The sequence below is a fragment of the Bombina bombina genome, chromosome 12, assembly GCF_027579735.1.
Source record: "Bombina bombina isolate aBomBom1 chromosome 12, aBomBom1.pri, whole genome shotgun sequence".
Taxonomy (NCBI): Eukaryota; Metazoa; Chordata; class Amphibia; order Anura; family Bombinatoridae; genus Bombina; species Bombina bombina.
The window spans coordinates 26712275-26728481 of NC_069510.1; the positions used below are offsets into that span (position 1 = coordinate 26712275).

The 16207-nt window shown below is 39.3% G+C and overlaps 1 protein-coding gene across 1 annotated transcript in view; it reads right to left on the reverse strand.

Moving 5' to 3' along the window:
* CACNA1B (calcium voltage-gated channel subunit alpha1 B) overlaps positions 1-16207 on the reverse strand; it is a 575803-nt gene that overhangs the window by 245589 nt on the left and 314007 nt on the right. The window contains exon 8 of the mRNA XM_053695819.1: positions 2154-2257. Within this exon, the coding sequence (XP_053551794.1) occupies positions 2154-2257 (104 nt within the window). The remainder of the gene's footprint in view (positions 1-2153; positions 2258-16207) is intronic.

Below are 16207 nucleotides of genomic sequence, written 5' to 3' on the forward strand. Positions count from 1 at the left end.
GATGCCACCCTTTGTACTTTTATCTGGATGCCGCCCTCTTGTAAATAATTTAGTTCCAGGAGCTCAGAGAGAGAGAAGAAGCCTTGCTTTGCTATTTTACCCCCTGATGGGCCCAGCAACAGGTCATTCCGAGGGCTGTGAGAAACATGGCCTGGCTGCAGGGGGCTTATATCAACAAGCATAAACTCCCTTGTGTTCACAAGGCAACATCACAATGAATGGATGAGACACAGAGAGAGAGGAAAATGTAAGGGATTTAATAAAGCTGAGCATGAAAGCATTTCTCTCAAAAACAGCAGTACCAGAACACAGGCCGTGATCTCAACATGCAGCGTAGCAGATTCGCAAGTCATTTGCTCAAGCGCTTCCTTACAGAACGTGCGGCTGATTAATGAAATAGGCTTCCAGCAGAGGTGGTAAAGATAAATACTGTCAGTGAAATAAATAATGACTGATATATGCATAAATCTAGATAAATAATTTAGCTTACACAATACATATACTGTTTCAGCAGCACAACCATATTTTTTGAGTTTTGTTTTTTTTTGTTTCTGAAAGTCCGGGACACATATACTTAGTTGTTTAAGATATTTCTGTGAATAGATGGTTAAACTGTCTGGTACAGTTTCATAATTAAAGGGGCAGGGCTAATACAGAAGCTCAGGAATATACATTTTAAACCAGCTATTAACCCCTTTGATACCGGGAATTTCAGAGAAAAACTCAGCCAAAGTATTGGAGAATTTTTAGCATTTTTGCTATTACTCTGTTTTAACAGAGATAGAGCATTGTCTGTTTTTTTTTAATTTACCTATGAAAACAAAATAAAGTAGCCAACCAAAGGTATTGATCTAGGGCCATTTTGGTATATTTATTTGACCCCACTATTTAGATGCCAAATATGATCATACTTTGGGGTTTTCACTGAAATTATTTACACACAACTACTGCAGTCATAATACAAATGGTTGTAAAAGCTTCTCTGGGATCCCCTTTGTTCAGAAACAGCAGACAGACTTGGCTTTGTCATTGGTATTTGGTAATTAGAAGGCTACTAATTGCAGCTGCGCACCACAGTTCTGAAATTCCCGGCAGTAAAGAGGTTAATTGGTTAGCTGTTAAGGGCAATATTTGCTGTAGTGTAGGGATTACCCTCCCAACCTCTATTCCTACCTGATCCTTCCTAAACAGTTCTGTCCCTTACCCACTAGTTACCACCATCTTAGGTACTGGCAGACAGTCTTCCAAGTATGCAGTTTAGGGTTTTTTTTTTTTAATATTTAGTAATTATTTATTTTTATTTTCTGAAGTTTAGGGATCCTTTCTAACCCTCCCATCTCCCTGATTCCCCCCTCAAAGATCTCTCTAACTCGTCACTGTTCTCCGCCATATTTGTTACTGGCAGTCAGTTTGCCACTAATAAACTATGATAGTTTGGATTTATTTTTTATTATTTCTTTGCTATAAACATTATTTTTCTGTAGCGTAGGGACCCCCCTCACCCACCTTCCACTCTAAGCAATATCTCTTCCCTAACAAAACACTTTTTGCCATAGTGTAGGGTAAATAGTATTAGCATTTTTGTAAAAAAGCAAATAATCCTGATCCCTCCAGGGTGTACAATAAAAAAATAACTTTATTTCTTTAAATTAAAAATACAAAGCAGGAATACATGAAGCGGACCTTTGACGCGTTTTGCTCTGTAGTCGCGCTTAATTATAGGGGATAACATAAATTATCCACCGGATATTTAAAGCAGTAACCACCAATCACAACCTTTGTCATGTGTTCTAAGTAGAAACCGCCCCTTTCTTTTTAAGGTGGACTAGTATATAAAAATACTTCTTGTTGATAAAAGTTGATATTAATGAGAAAAAAAATCCATGTCCTGTTGGTAACAGCATTTATGTAGACTAAATATTATCTAATATTAATATTAAACATTGACTTTAATTAACTTATTATTGATGGCTTATTCTAATACTGTAGTAATTTTTTATCATAGGCTGCAAATAAGGATGTTATTTTGTCTCTTTATTCTGTAAAGAGAGAAGAAAGTTCATGTTCTGGATAGATTTTGTAATTTAATACTAAAGTGGTTAACAAGGCAATTTATAACCCCTTCTTTTATTATAGGAGCCTTTAATACTTACCCTGAGAGGACACCTAAAACCAGGTTTAACATGAAGAATGAGCCCACAATGATGAGTGGTATGAAGTACAGCCAATTCCACATGTATCCAACAGCATCGTTTGTCTGTAAAAATAAAAACCAGAGTTTAGCAGTTCTATATATTTTCAATGAGTTTTATATCTTTATTAATACTAACTAATAATTGGTTATTAAAGGAACTGTAAACTCAAAATTAAACTTTATTATCTGTGTAGAGTATGCAATTTTACATCATTTTTCAAATTACTTATTTTATCTCATTTGTTTCATTCTCTTTGTATCCTTTGTATAAAAGCATACCTAGGTAGGCTCAGGGGCACCTACTAGAAGATAGCTGCTTATTGGTGACTGCACATATATGCATCTTGTCATTGGCTCAATCAATGTGTTCAGCTAGTTACCAGTAGAGCATTGCTTCTCCTTTAATAAAAGATATAAAAGAGAATGAAGCAAATTTGTCTAAAAAAAATGTGAATTTCATATTCCTTTAAGGGACTTTACTAAAAAAATAACAGTAAAAATGCTGTGACAAGAAAATGCAAAATACGTAATGGAGACCTGTGAGACTTTTACTTTAAGAGATCTCTATTGAAGCGCATTTATGTATGAGCAAAATGCGCCAGCTCATTGTGGATACCTGTCCTCTTTAGACCACACCTCTGCTATGTTATGGACTTACCTTCAATACAAGATTAAAGGGACAGTCAAGTCCAAAAAAACGTTCATGATTTAAATAGGACATGTAATTTTAAACAACTTTCCAATTTACTTTTATTACCAATTTTGCTTTGTTCTCTTGGTATTCTTAGTTGAAAGCTAAACCTAGGAGGTTCATATGCTAATTTCTTAGAGCTTAAAGGCCACCTCTAATCTAAATGCATCTTGACAGTTTTTACCCACTAGAGGGCATTAGTTCATGTGTTTCATATAGATAACATTGAGCTCATGCATGTGAATTTACCGAGGAGTGAGCACTGATTGGCTAAAATGCAAGTCTGTCTAAAGAACTGAAATAAGGGGGCAGTTTGCAGAGGCATAAATGCAAGGTAATCACAGAGGTAAAAAGTGTATTAATATAACTGTGTTGGTTATACAAAACTAGGGAATGGGTAAAAAAGGGATCATCTATCTTTTAAAAAAACAAAAATTCTGGTGTTGACTGTCCCTTTAAGTGATCGTACTTTTGATGTGTGTATTATTTCTTCTCTGGCTGTTGTAGAGTTTTACTTTATACTGGTGCTTTAAACTGCATCACAATGGTACACTGTACTCAAAATGCTCTTTTGTCCATATTAATAAGTAGCAATTAAACATATTAAAATGTCTTTGTACAAGTAGTTTAAATTGAAATTGAAAATAATATAGCGGTATCAGTTGTGTATGTCCTGCTATTGCTGAAAGAAACTCAGAAGTGTGCATGTGTTTTAAGCAGTCTATCTAGCAGTATTTAATAACATTGCTATAAACACTGTTGCTAAAGACACGTGCACGCTCCTGAGCTCACCTAGGATTACTATTAAACAAAGAAAAAGCAACGTTGATAGCAGGAATAGATTGGAATAGATTGGAAAGGAGGCTTTACTGTCTTTAGGGTATGAGCTTTAGTATAGTGCGTGCTACACTATTCTAGTCGGATGGCGAAGGTGCGTAATTTCCAACAGATAAACGATTTTTAAGAGGGCGTTATTATCCAATAACGCTTTGAGAACAAAGCCGATGTTGAGCAAAAATAACAGATTACTTGCAATACGTGAAGAAATAACCTATTCCTACCTTTTGCGCTTGCTATACTCAATGAAATGTAATTGGTTGTACAAAACATAAAATTACACACCTTGCTATGCTCAACTAGTAATATAGGCCAAAATGTTGCGACATAAAACCCCAACGTCTAAATTACGAGTCTTGCGTTAGCCTTGAAAAGCAGCGTTGAGAGGTCCCAACGCTGCTTTTTAATGCCAGCTGGTATTAAGAGTCTGGCAGGTACAGGTGTACCGCTCACTTTTTTTCCGCGACTCAAGCTTATCGCAAATCCCCTTACATCAATTGCGTATCCTATCTTTTTAATGGGATTTTCCTAACGCCGGTATTACGAGTCTTGGAGAAAGTGAGCGGTACACCCTCTCCTGTCAAGACTCCTACCGCATTTAAAAGTCAGTAGTTAAGAGTTTTATGGGCTAAAAGTGCTAAAAAGTACACTAACACCCATAAACTACCTATTAACCCCTAAACCGAGCCCCCCCCCCCCCACATCGCAAACACTTAAATAAAAATTTTAACCCCTAATCTGCCGACTGGACATCGCCGCCACTTTAATAAATGTATTAACCCCTAAACCGCCGCACTCCCACCTCGCAAACACTAGTTAAATATTATTAACCCCTAATCTGCCATACCTAACATCACCGACACCTACCTACATTTATTAACCCCTAATCTGCCACCCCCAACGTTGCTGCAACTATATTAAAGGTATTAACCCCTAAACCGAAGTCTAACCCTAACACCCCCTAACTTAAATATAATTTAAATAAATCTAAATAAAATTAATACAATTAATTAAATTATTCCTATTTAAAACTAAATACTTACCTATAAAATAAACCCTAAGATAGCTACAATATAACTAATAGTTACATTGTAGCTATCTTAGGGTTTATTTTTATTTTACAGGCAAGTTTGTATTTATTTTAACTAGGTACAATAGTTATTAAATAGTTATTAACTATTTAATAAGTACCTAGCTAAAATAAAGACAAATTTACCTGTAAAATAAAACCTAACCTAAGTTACAATTACACCTAACACTACACTATCATTAATTACCTAAACTACCTACAATTAATTACAATTAAATTAAATAAACTAAAGTACGAAAAAAACCCCCCACTAAATTACAGAAAATAAAAAAATTATTACAATTTTTTTAAACTAGTAATCAGCTCTTTTACCTGTAAAAAAAAAGACAATACCCCCCAACATTAAAACCCACCACCCACACACCCCCTTAATACCCCCTTAATAAAACCTAACACTAACCCCTTGAAGATCAACCTACCTTGAGACGTCTTCAAACAGCCGGGCAGATATGGACCTCCAGAGGGGCAGAAGTCTTCATCCGATCCGGGCAGAAGAGGTCCTCCAGACGGCCAGAAGTCTTCATCCAGGCGGCATCTTCTATCTTCATCCATCCGGAGCGGGTCCATCTTCAATCCAGCCGACGCGGAGCATCCTCTTCAAAGGAAGTCCAACTGAAGAATGAAGGTTCCTTTAAATGATGTCATCCAAGATGGCGTCCCTTCAATTCCGATTGTCTGATAGGATTCTATCAGCCAATCAGAATTAAGGTAGGAAAAATCCTATTGGCTGATGCAATCAGCCAATAGAATTGAGCTTGCATTCTATTGGCTTATTGGAACAGCCAATAGAATGTGAGCTCAATCCAATTGGCTGATTGGATCAGCCAATAGGATTGAACTTCAATTCTATTGGCTGATTGCATCAGCCAAGAGGATTTTTCCTACCTTAATTCCGATTGGCTGATAGAATCCTATCAGCCAATCTGAATTGAAGGGATGCCATCTTCGATGACGTCATTTAAAGGAACCTTCATTCTTCAGTTGGACTTCGTTTGAAGAGGATGCTCCGCGTCGGCTGGATTGAAGATGGACCCGCTCCGAATGGATGAAGATAGAAGATGCCGCCTGGATCTTCGGATGAAGACTTCTGCCCCTCTGGAGGTCCACTTGTGCCCGGCTGGGTGAAGACGTCTCAAGGTAGGGTGATCTTCAAGGGGTTAGTGCTAGGTTTTATTAAGGGGAATTGGGTGGGTTTTAGAGTAAGGTTAAGTGTGTGGGTGGTAGGTTTTAATGTTGGGGGGTATTGTATTTTTTTTACAGGTAAAAGAGCTGATTACTTTGGGGCAATGCCCCGCAAAAGGCCCTTTTAAAGTGAAGTTCAAGTCTGCCGCTCTAGATTACAGTATAATAATCATAAAATGAAAATTATAATGTTCATTCATCAAAACTTATAAAAATTTGCCTTTCGTTTCATTTTTTCATTTACATTTACCCTCCGTATTGCTGCAATAGTCCGCCCGACATTGTCCGTATTTTGATTGAAAGATTTTCAACTTTTCTCATCCAATTCCTTCACTTCCCCCGTGGCGTCCTGCCCCTTTTTACCCGAGTCATAATTCACAAACGCGCATACGTGTAACTGCGTTTGTCCTCCTAGTCGTCATGCTCATGCATGATATGCGCCTGCGTATTAGCCTGTCTCTCTGAATTAGTTACATTGTCTCAGTCAATACCGATCGCAAGCGAACAAAGCAGGAAAAATTAGACTGTCATTTATATTGTGAAAATCAGGTAACTATCGTTTGACCATATGCCCATTAATGCAACGGACTGAAAATGTGTACGCATGTGCGACTGATGATATAATACGCATGCGCAGATCGAAGCCGGTGTTGTGCACGAGCACTGAAGTGACGCGGTCAGCTTCATCTAAGGATCGCTACGTCATTAGAGTAAAATAAGGAAGTAGACCGGGGGAGGAGTAACAGTAAGAAAACTCGCTATAATATATATAAATTACGCTAAATTCACATAATTTTTTTTTTTAAAAAGTTAGCGACTTTTATATTTAGAGGTTAATGTTTACATGGGTGATGAGCATGAAGTTAAAATTGAACTTCACTTTAAGGGCTATTTGTAATTTAGTGTAGGGTAGGGAATTTTATTATTTTGGGGGGGGCTTTTTATTTTATTAGGGGAATTAGATTAGGTGTAATTAGTTTAAAAAAATTGTAATTATTTTTTTATTTTCTGTAATTTAGTGTTTGTTGTTTTTTGTACTTTAGTTTAATTATTTAATTGTAATTAATTGTAGTTAGTTTAGGGAATTAATTTAATGATAGTGTAGTGTTAGGGGTAATTGTAACTTAGGTTAGGATTTATTTTACAGGTACTTTTGTATTTATTTTAGCTAGGTAGTTATTAAATAGTTAATAACTATTTAATAACTATTGTACCTAGTTAAAATAAATACAAAATTGACTGTAAAATAAAAATAAACCCTAAGATAGTTACAATGTAACTATTAGTTATATTGTAGCTAGCTTAGGGTTTATTTTATCGGTAAGTATTTAGTTTTAAATAGGAATAATTTATTTAATTGTAGTAATTTTATTAAGAATATTTAAAATTATATTTAAATTGGGGGGGGGGTGTTAGGGTTAGGGTTAGAATTAGGTTTAGGGGTTAATAACTTTATTATAGTGGCGGCGACGTTGGCAGCGGCAGATTAGGGGTTAATAAATTTAATATAGTTGCGGCGACGTTGGGGGGGCAGAGTAGGGGTTAATAATTATAATGTGGGGTTCGGCGATGTTGGGGGCAGTAGATTATGGGTTCATAAGTATATTGTAGGTGGCGGCGATGTCCGGAGCGGCAGATTAGGGGTTAATAAGTGTAAGATTAGGGGTGTTTAGACTCGGGGTTCATGTTAGGGTGTTAGGTGTAGACATAAATGTATTTCCCCATAGGAAACAAAGGGGCTGCGTTAGGAGCTGAACGCTGCTTTTTTGCAGGTGTTAGGTTTTTTTTCAGCCGGCTCAGCCCCATTGTTTCCTATGGGGAAATCGTGCACGAGCACGTTACACCAGTTTACCGCTGACTTAAGCAACGCTGGTATTGAGGTGAGATGTGGAGCTAAATTTTGCTCTACACTCGCTTTTTATGAGATTAATGCTGGGTTGAAAAAAACCTGTAATACCAGCGCTGTCTGTAGGTGAGCGGTGAGAAAAAAAGGCTCGTTAACACCGCAAGCCTTACAGACAAAAACTCGTAATCTAGCCGCAAATTTGTTCTTTCGTGATTCAGATAGAGCATCCAGTTTTAAAAAAACTTTCTTATTTACATCTATTATCAAATTTTCTTAGTTCTCTTGGTATCTTTTATTGAAAAGCAGGGATGTAAGCTCAGAAGCATGCACGTGCCTGGATCACTATATGGCAGCAGTTTTGCAAGAATGTTATCCAGTTGCAAGAGCACTAGAGGTCAGCACTATCTCCTGCCATAAAGTGCACCAGATGCCTACCTAGGTATCTCTACAACACAGAATATCATGGGAACTAAACAAATTTGATAATAGAAGTAAATTGGAAACTTTTTTTAATTGTATTATTTGTCTGAACAACAAAGGATTGAAGACTGCTGGATCAATTTCGACCAAGTGGTTTATTCAGGCATAGGTGATTGAACACTCAGTGGTATACAAGGTAAGGTGTCATAGATCTGACGCGTTTCGCGCATGTGTAATGCGCTTCATCAGAGATCATTTTTTGTCTGAACCACAGAAGGAAAGAGTTGGGTTTCATATCCCTTTAATTATGCATAGTAAATACTTTGAAATACACTTTCATTGCTTATTTTACCTTTACTATAATGTAAATCTAATTTAAAGTTTGTCCACTGCTGCTAGAGAGGCTGTATGTATTCTATGGGATTCAGACAACGCCTCTCTTACATGCTGCACAGGGATTGCTTAATCAGTGTGGTAGCTCCTTTATATGAATCTCTAATTGGCCACACAGGGTAGACACAATTTATACATTTAAAGGAACAATGTATTTAAAACTTTTTTTTTTATCTAAGAAGGAGCAACAATTATGAATATTAAATCTGTGTTTTGGCATGAAAATGGTTAAAGAACCACAATGTACTGAGGAAAGTAGCTGATGAGAGTTTACTGCATCAGGGACCAACAAATTTGACCCAAGCCCATAAATTTATGAGTCAGAAACTATATATACTTTTATATATATATATATATATTACACATATACATTATATAAAAACACAATAAATGTGTGAGTCAGAGACTTTATATATACAGTATATATACAGTATATATATATATATATATATATATATATATATATATATATATATACATACATATCACACATATACATTATATAATAACACAATAAATGTTGGACGTTTATTTATTTCACAACTATGAAATCTGGAAAGGATCCAGTAGCTAAATCTAAGGTCACAGAGGAGAACCCATGGGTGTCTTAGAGACTCTAAACCAGGGCTCCAGGTCCTAATTTTAAGGAGTCAATGGTTCCCTGGTGCCTGGGTTTGTCAAGCCATGGCATCTGTAAATAGGTTAGCCTCTCCCACCCCATTGTGTGGTTGATCTCTGTTGCTGCCTCTTGTTCGCATAGCAGTTGTATAGAGAATACAGCAGTATTCACATTTTCAATGTAAGCAGCATTTTCATCAACCAGGAAAAATCAGTTATTGTTTTATTGTAAGTGAAAAACTAAAGGTAAATTAAATACATAAGCAAAATGGATCACTGGAAACATATTAAAGAACAGTACAATGTCATTCAGGACACTTTACAAGAGGTGTGTCCCTGGACTATCATACAATGCAAACAAAATTGCAGTTTTAAATGCTTTTAAACCATTTACTTTGTATACTTCTGCAATATATTAAAGCATTACTAATTCATATATCTATGAAAATACACTTAAAAATGGTTACAATGTAATTGAATAAGAAATGACACAAAAAGCAATCAAAGAAAATGTAAGACTTTCTAAAGAGAGAAATGAATCATACATTTTATTTGAGCGACTTGCGATCTTTTGTATGGCATTTAGCTACATTGCAAGGCACACAACCTTTAGGGTAAGTATTTTTGGAAGCTGACAGCCTTTCTATGACTAAGTCTATAAGAATCAATACACAAAGGAAGGAAATATAACATTCAACTGATATATCACAAAGACTAGTATTGAAAGCACCAGTTTATAAAAACCAACATTCAAAGAAACACACGGTAACATTCACTTCAAAGAAAGCTATACACAGTGTCAAAACAGCCATTCAATAAAAGCTTAATGTTGTATTTGTTCAACAATGGGGACAAAACCGGATGTCATGGGGACCAATCTTTCTACTGTTTAGAAGACATCATTTGACCATCGTCCCCAACTGCCAGGTAACTAAAATAGCCACAAAGGTTATTGCTAAGGTTAAAAGGAAGTAAACAACTTGAGTTTTAAGGATAAAATATATAGTTATGGTTAGTAAAAACAACTTTGCTAAATAATGTCTGTTAATTTTTCCCTCTTTTCATATAATTTAGCTCTGAAAATTGTGAATTTTCTTATTCTCAGAACTGGAAATGAACCCTGCAAACTCAAACTCAAATATCTGTCCTTGATTGGCTATAGCAGATAACAACGGCAAAACAATGCACTTTATAATGACATATGACCCTGCATACTCAACCTTGGATTGGCTCCTTCAAATGAGGCAAGGGGGGGGGGTGAAGTTTGACTAATGAAAGACAATTGCTGCAAACAATACAAATGTTTAGCCTTCACTGACATGTTATTCTATAGCAAGGCAACAGAAATATCTACACTATAAATGTCGTTGTCAGTTGCGCACGCCGGGCCGGGCAGAAGTAGGCATGGCAGGGTTGTGGTTGGTCCGTGGTGTGGTCGGGCGTGACTGGGCGTGACCGAGAGGAAACGCGGGCAGTGCATATTTAGGGCGTGATGGGGAAAGGTCGGGGGCCTGGCCAGGCGGGAGCGCAGGTAGGACCGCTGCAATAAAGAAAATGGCCCGTGTACATGGGCTTCACCACTAGTCTTATAATAATTACAAGGTATTTGCTATCCCTTTAAGGAGCTTCACAAATAAGTTGGAACAGGACCATATCTAATGTTCCATGTAAACTCAATTAAAAGGCATAAATAATTCAAATGGAATTATGTATTTCACTAATGAATATTGATTAAACAAATGTAATAAAAAAATCAACATGGTATAATTGTATTCATCTATAGAAGTTGAGTATGAAGTTTAGTTTAAAAAGCTGCTTCAGGTTAAAGGGACACTCAAGACACTTTTTAATTTACTTCCATTTCCAAATTGTGCACAATCTTTTTATATTCACATTTTCTGAAGAACAAAATCCCTCTGAGCATGTGCATAAGCTCACAGGGTATTGGTATACTAGTCTGTGATTGGTTGATGTCTATCCAATGATACAAGGGGATGGAAAATGGGTGTCACGCCGCTCTAGCTGTTGCCAGGGACGCGTCGCTTGTTGCTCAGGCCGTTGCCAGGGGAACAGTCGGCTCCTGTGTGCATGCGGCTGTGACGTCATCGCCGCATGTCTCTTCTCCTCTGAAGCCGGTCAGGATCTCCTGTGGGGCGAATCCTGTGTCTATGTAAGTTGCTCAATTTCTACCTATCACTGCACAAGTATAGGTGTTACTGTGTGTGCTCCTTGGTGCTATTATCTTTATGTGCTGGATTGCCATATCGTTATTGAACTCTGCCTGTCTGACTACTCTGCTTGCTTAACCCCTAAAGTACTGGATTGCCATAACGTTAGTGAACTCTGCCTGTCTGACTTCTCTGCTTGCTGAACCCCTAAAGTTCTGGATTGCCATACTGTTGCTGAACTCTGCCTGTCTGACCACTCTGCCTGCTTAATCCTTGAAATATTGGATTGCTATACTGTTACCGAACTTTGCCTGCCTGACCATTGTATTGGTTTACCCCTAAACTGTTATATCACTGGATTCCTTTGTTACTGATTCCTGCCTGTTTCCGGTCCTTCTATTAGTTTATCCTTGTACTGCCATACTGCTGGATTTCCCTCCTGTTGTCGCCAAAGACTACCCTGCCTACTGTGAGTACCGCTTACCTAATTTTGCAAACTTTCGCTGATCTGGAATATTCCCTATCATTTCAGCTTGACGCCTGGATAAGAAGACTACTGGCCAAGTTTCGCCTGATAGTGGAATATCCCACAAGCATTACATTATACTTGGGCCATGGACCCAAATGAGGTAGCAAGAGCGGTTTATCTCCAAGGACAGATGTTGGGAACTCATACCGTACAATTGCATGTGTGGATTCTAAACTAGAGGCTATAACCGCTAAGCTCTCCTCACTACTTGCAGTGAAGGATACCGTTCCTGTTGTTACACAGCCGGTCTCTGCTCCTAGTGCTGCAACTTCTTCCCCTGCTTCTGGAAGTACACCCCGGATACCATTGCCTGACAAATATGAAGGTACTACTGATTGTAGCGGTTTTCTTAACCAGTGGAGGCTGCACTTTCACAATGATCCTCACACCTTCCAGTCGCATCAGTCAAAGGTCACCTTTATCATTTCCTTATTGAAAGACAAGGCCCTGGCTTGGGTCTCCCCCTTTTTGGAACAAAACGCTCAACTCCTGAACGATGCTGATGCTTTCATTTTCTGCATTATATTCTGTGTTTGGGACTTCTGGACGTGCTTCTGCAGCAGAATACTCTCTCCTGGATCTCTGCCAGAGCAATAGAACTGTGGCACAATATTCCATTGAGTTTCGCACCTTGGCATTTGAGACCAGTTAGGATGGCAGTGCTCTCAAGGCGGCCTTTAGAAGAGGTTTGCATGAATGCATCAAGGATGAACTTATGTATTGTGATGCTCCTTCTTCCTTGGATGACTTTATAACACTTTGTATCAGTCTAGATTCTCGCTTCCAGGAAAGACAAGCTGAGAGAGACAGAACTCGTAGAAACCTTCCCTCTCGTCCACCTACTCGTCCAGTTTCTACTCTATCCTCTACCCCCCTCAGCACCTCTAGTAACCTTGGTAAAGGAACCTATGGATCTCCTCTCCTTGAAACCCACAGAGTCTGAAAGACAGAGAAGGAGGAGATTGAGACTATGCTTTTATTGTGGTTCTAACTCCCATCAACTAAAGAATTGTAATATTTGGTTGGGAAAAGCCAAAGCTTAGAGGGTAATACTGGGGTACTTCTAAGCATGATCACTACTAAATCCCCTCACTCCTCTCGGATCCTGGTACCCGTTACCCTTACCTTCCTTCAGAATTATGCCCACGCTCAAGCCTTCATTGATTCAGGGGCAGCTGGAAATTTTTTGGATCACCGTTTTATGATTCAGGCAGGGTTGCCTCTTCTGCAGAAAAGACATTGTCTCAAAATAACTACTCTGGATGGCACTCCCCTTTTTTCAGGGTTAATCCTTTTTGAATCAGCACCCCTAACCATGACTGTGGAAGTCCTTCATACTGAACAGTTGCAGTTTGGCGTCATTCATTCCCCAGCACAGCCTGTCATCCTTGGTCTTCCTTGGCTTCGCATACACAATCCACAGTTCGACTTGGCCTAGGGATAGTTGGCCTCCTGGGGTACCTCCTGCATGCTTCCAGTCCTACCTTGTTAAGGTTACTCCTCTGCTTCGCATCCCCATAGCCAGTCTACAGACTTCAAGCCTTCCCTCAGTATATGCGGATTTCACAGATGTGTTTGAAAAGAAAGCAGCTGATATGCTCCATCCTTACGACTGCAAAATTGACCTCTTTCCCGGGGCCACACTTCCTAAAGGGAGGACGTATCGACTCTCCAAAGCTGAAACCAAGTCCATGGAGGAATATATTCAAGAGAACCTAGCTAAAGGTTTCATTCACCATTCCTCCACTCCTGCTGGGACTGGCTTCATTTTTGTCAGTAAGAAGGATGGTGGGCTCAGACCCTGTATTGACAGGGCCTTAAACAACATCACTATCAAGAATCGCTATCCCATTCCTTTGATCACTGAACTTTATGATTTTCTTCAGAATGCTTGCTACTTCATCAAGCTGGATCTACGTGGGGTGTACAATCTGATTCGTATCTTCCCAGGGCATGAATAAAAGACCACCTTCAACACAAGATCAGGACATTATGAATACCTCTTAATGCCCTTTGGGCTGTGTAATGCCTCTGCAGTCTACCAGGCATTTATCAATTATGTCTTCCATGACCTCCTGAATGGCACTGTCGTCGTCTACCTGGATGATATCCTTATTTTCTCCTCCACCCTGGAAGAGCATCATGAACACACGAGACAGGTACTTTTATGTCTTAGAGACAATTCTCTGGTAGCCAAATTAGAGAAATGTGAGTTTGACCAAGTTCAAATCCAGTTCCTTGGTTATGTCATCTCGAAAGAAAGTTTTGTAATGGATCCTGCTAAACTCACCGCAGTTTTAGAATGGCCTCAACCTACTTCATTAAAGGAATTAGATTCTTGGGGTTCTCCAGTTATTACCGCAAATTTATAAAGAACTTTTCTCAAACAGTCGCTCCACTTACTGAATTGACAAAACCGAACAAAGACTGTAAACATTGGCCTCCTGAAGTCATAGATGCCTTCTCTCATCCGAAAAGGCCTTCCCTTCTGCTCCTGTGCTCCGCCATCCTGATCCTGACCTGCAGTTCACTTTAGAGGTTGATGCCTCTGAGATAGGAGCTGGAGCAGTTCTAACCCAAAGGGATCCTTCGATCTCCAAGTTGCACCCTGTAGCCTTTTTCTCTAAATGCTTTACTCCTCCAGAGAGGAATTACAATGTGGGTAATCATGGACTCTTAGCCATTAAGATGGCCCTGACTGAATAGCGTCATTGGCTAGAGTGTACCGCCAAACCCATTCAGATTCTCACTGACCACAAGAATCTGACATACCTAGAGACTGCTCATTGACTCAATCCTTGACAGGCCAGGTGGGCCTTGTTGTTTTCCCTTTTTAACTTTGTGGTCTCTTATCTTCCTGGGGCCAAAAACAAGAAGGCTGACGTCCTTTCCCGTCAGTTTCCTCAGTCTAGAAATTCCTCTGAAGCTCCTATTGAACACATCATACTCCCCTCCTGTGTGGTTGCTCAACTGAATACTACTCTTCTTCAAATACTGCAACATGCCCAGTCTAGAAAGCCTCCTGAAGCCCCCATGGCTCCCGATATCTTCTTTGTACCTCTGAGCCTACGCACTCCTGTGCTATCCTGAGCTTATGATAGTAAACTTTCAGGACATCCAGGTTTGACAAGGACTTTAAAGCTTCTTTCCAAACATGTATGGTGGCCTACTATGAAGTCTGACGCTCAGGATTATGTGAAAGCCTGCACGACTTGTGCTGCTAACAAAACTCCCCAATCCTTGCCTCCTGGCTTGCTCCAACCGTTGTCCATTCCCAAACAACCGTGGACACACATAACAATGGACTTCATTGTGGACCTCCCTCCTTCTGACCATGAAACGGTTATCTGGGTTGTTGTGGATCGATTTTCCAGACTGGCTCATTTTGCACCCCTAAAGAAATTGCCATCTGCCCTAGAATTATCGTCTCTTCTTCTGTTGCATGTGGTATGACTTCATGGCATTCCCTTTAATATTGTTGCCGACAGAGGTCCACAATTCATCTCTACTTTTTGGAGAGCCTTTTGCAAGTTGATTGGAACCACTGTTTTCTCAGAACCTTTGTTAATTCTCTCCATACTAACTGGTCTGAGTTGTTACCCCTAGCTGAGCTGGCAAGAACACTCATTGGCACGCTTCTCTATGATGTTCTCCATTTCAAGCCGCAGCGGGTTACCAACAATGTGTCTTTTCTCTTTCTGCTCAGTCCACAGGGGTTCCTGCTGCAAACCAACACGTTACTAATCTCACCTCTCATTGGCAATGTATTCGCTCTTAGTTACATTCAGCTGTCTCCAGATACAAGAGGTTTGCTGATCATCATAGAGCTTCTGTACATGCCATTTCGGGAGGTGAACGTGTTTGGGTCTCTACTCAACATATTCGTCTACGTCAACCCAGTCACAAATTAGGGCCTAGGTTTATCAGTCCTTACAAAGTCCTAGAAAGACTTTCTCCTGTTGCCTACAAAGTGGCCTTGCCCAGACCCTGGGCATACACCCAGTCTTCCACATCTCACTACTCAAGCCCTACATGAAGAATAGATATACTCGACTCCAAGATCCTCCTCCTCCACTCCTGGTCTATGGTGACCCTGAATATGAGGTTGCTAAAATCCTGGACTCCAGATACAGGCGCAGGCAACTACAGTATCTTGTACATTGGAAGGGTTACTCTGTGGCAGATCGTTCCTGCCCGTGATGCACATGCTCCATCTTTGGTCTCCAGATTCCATGCTGC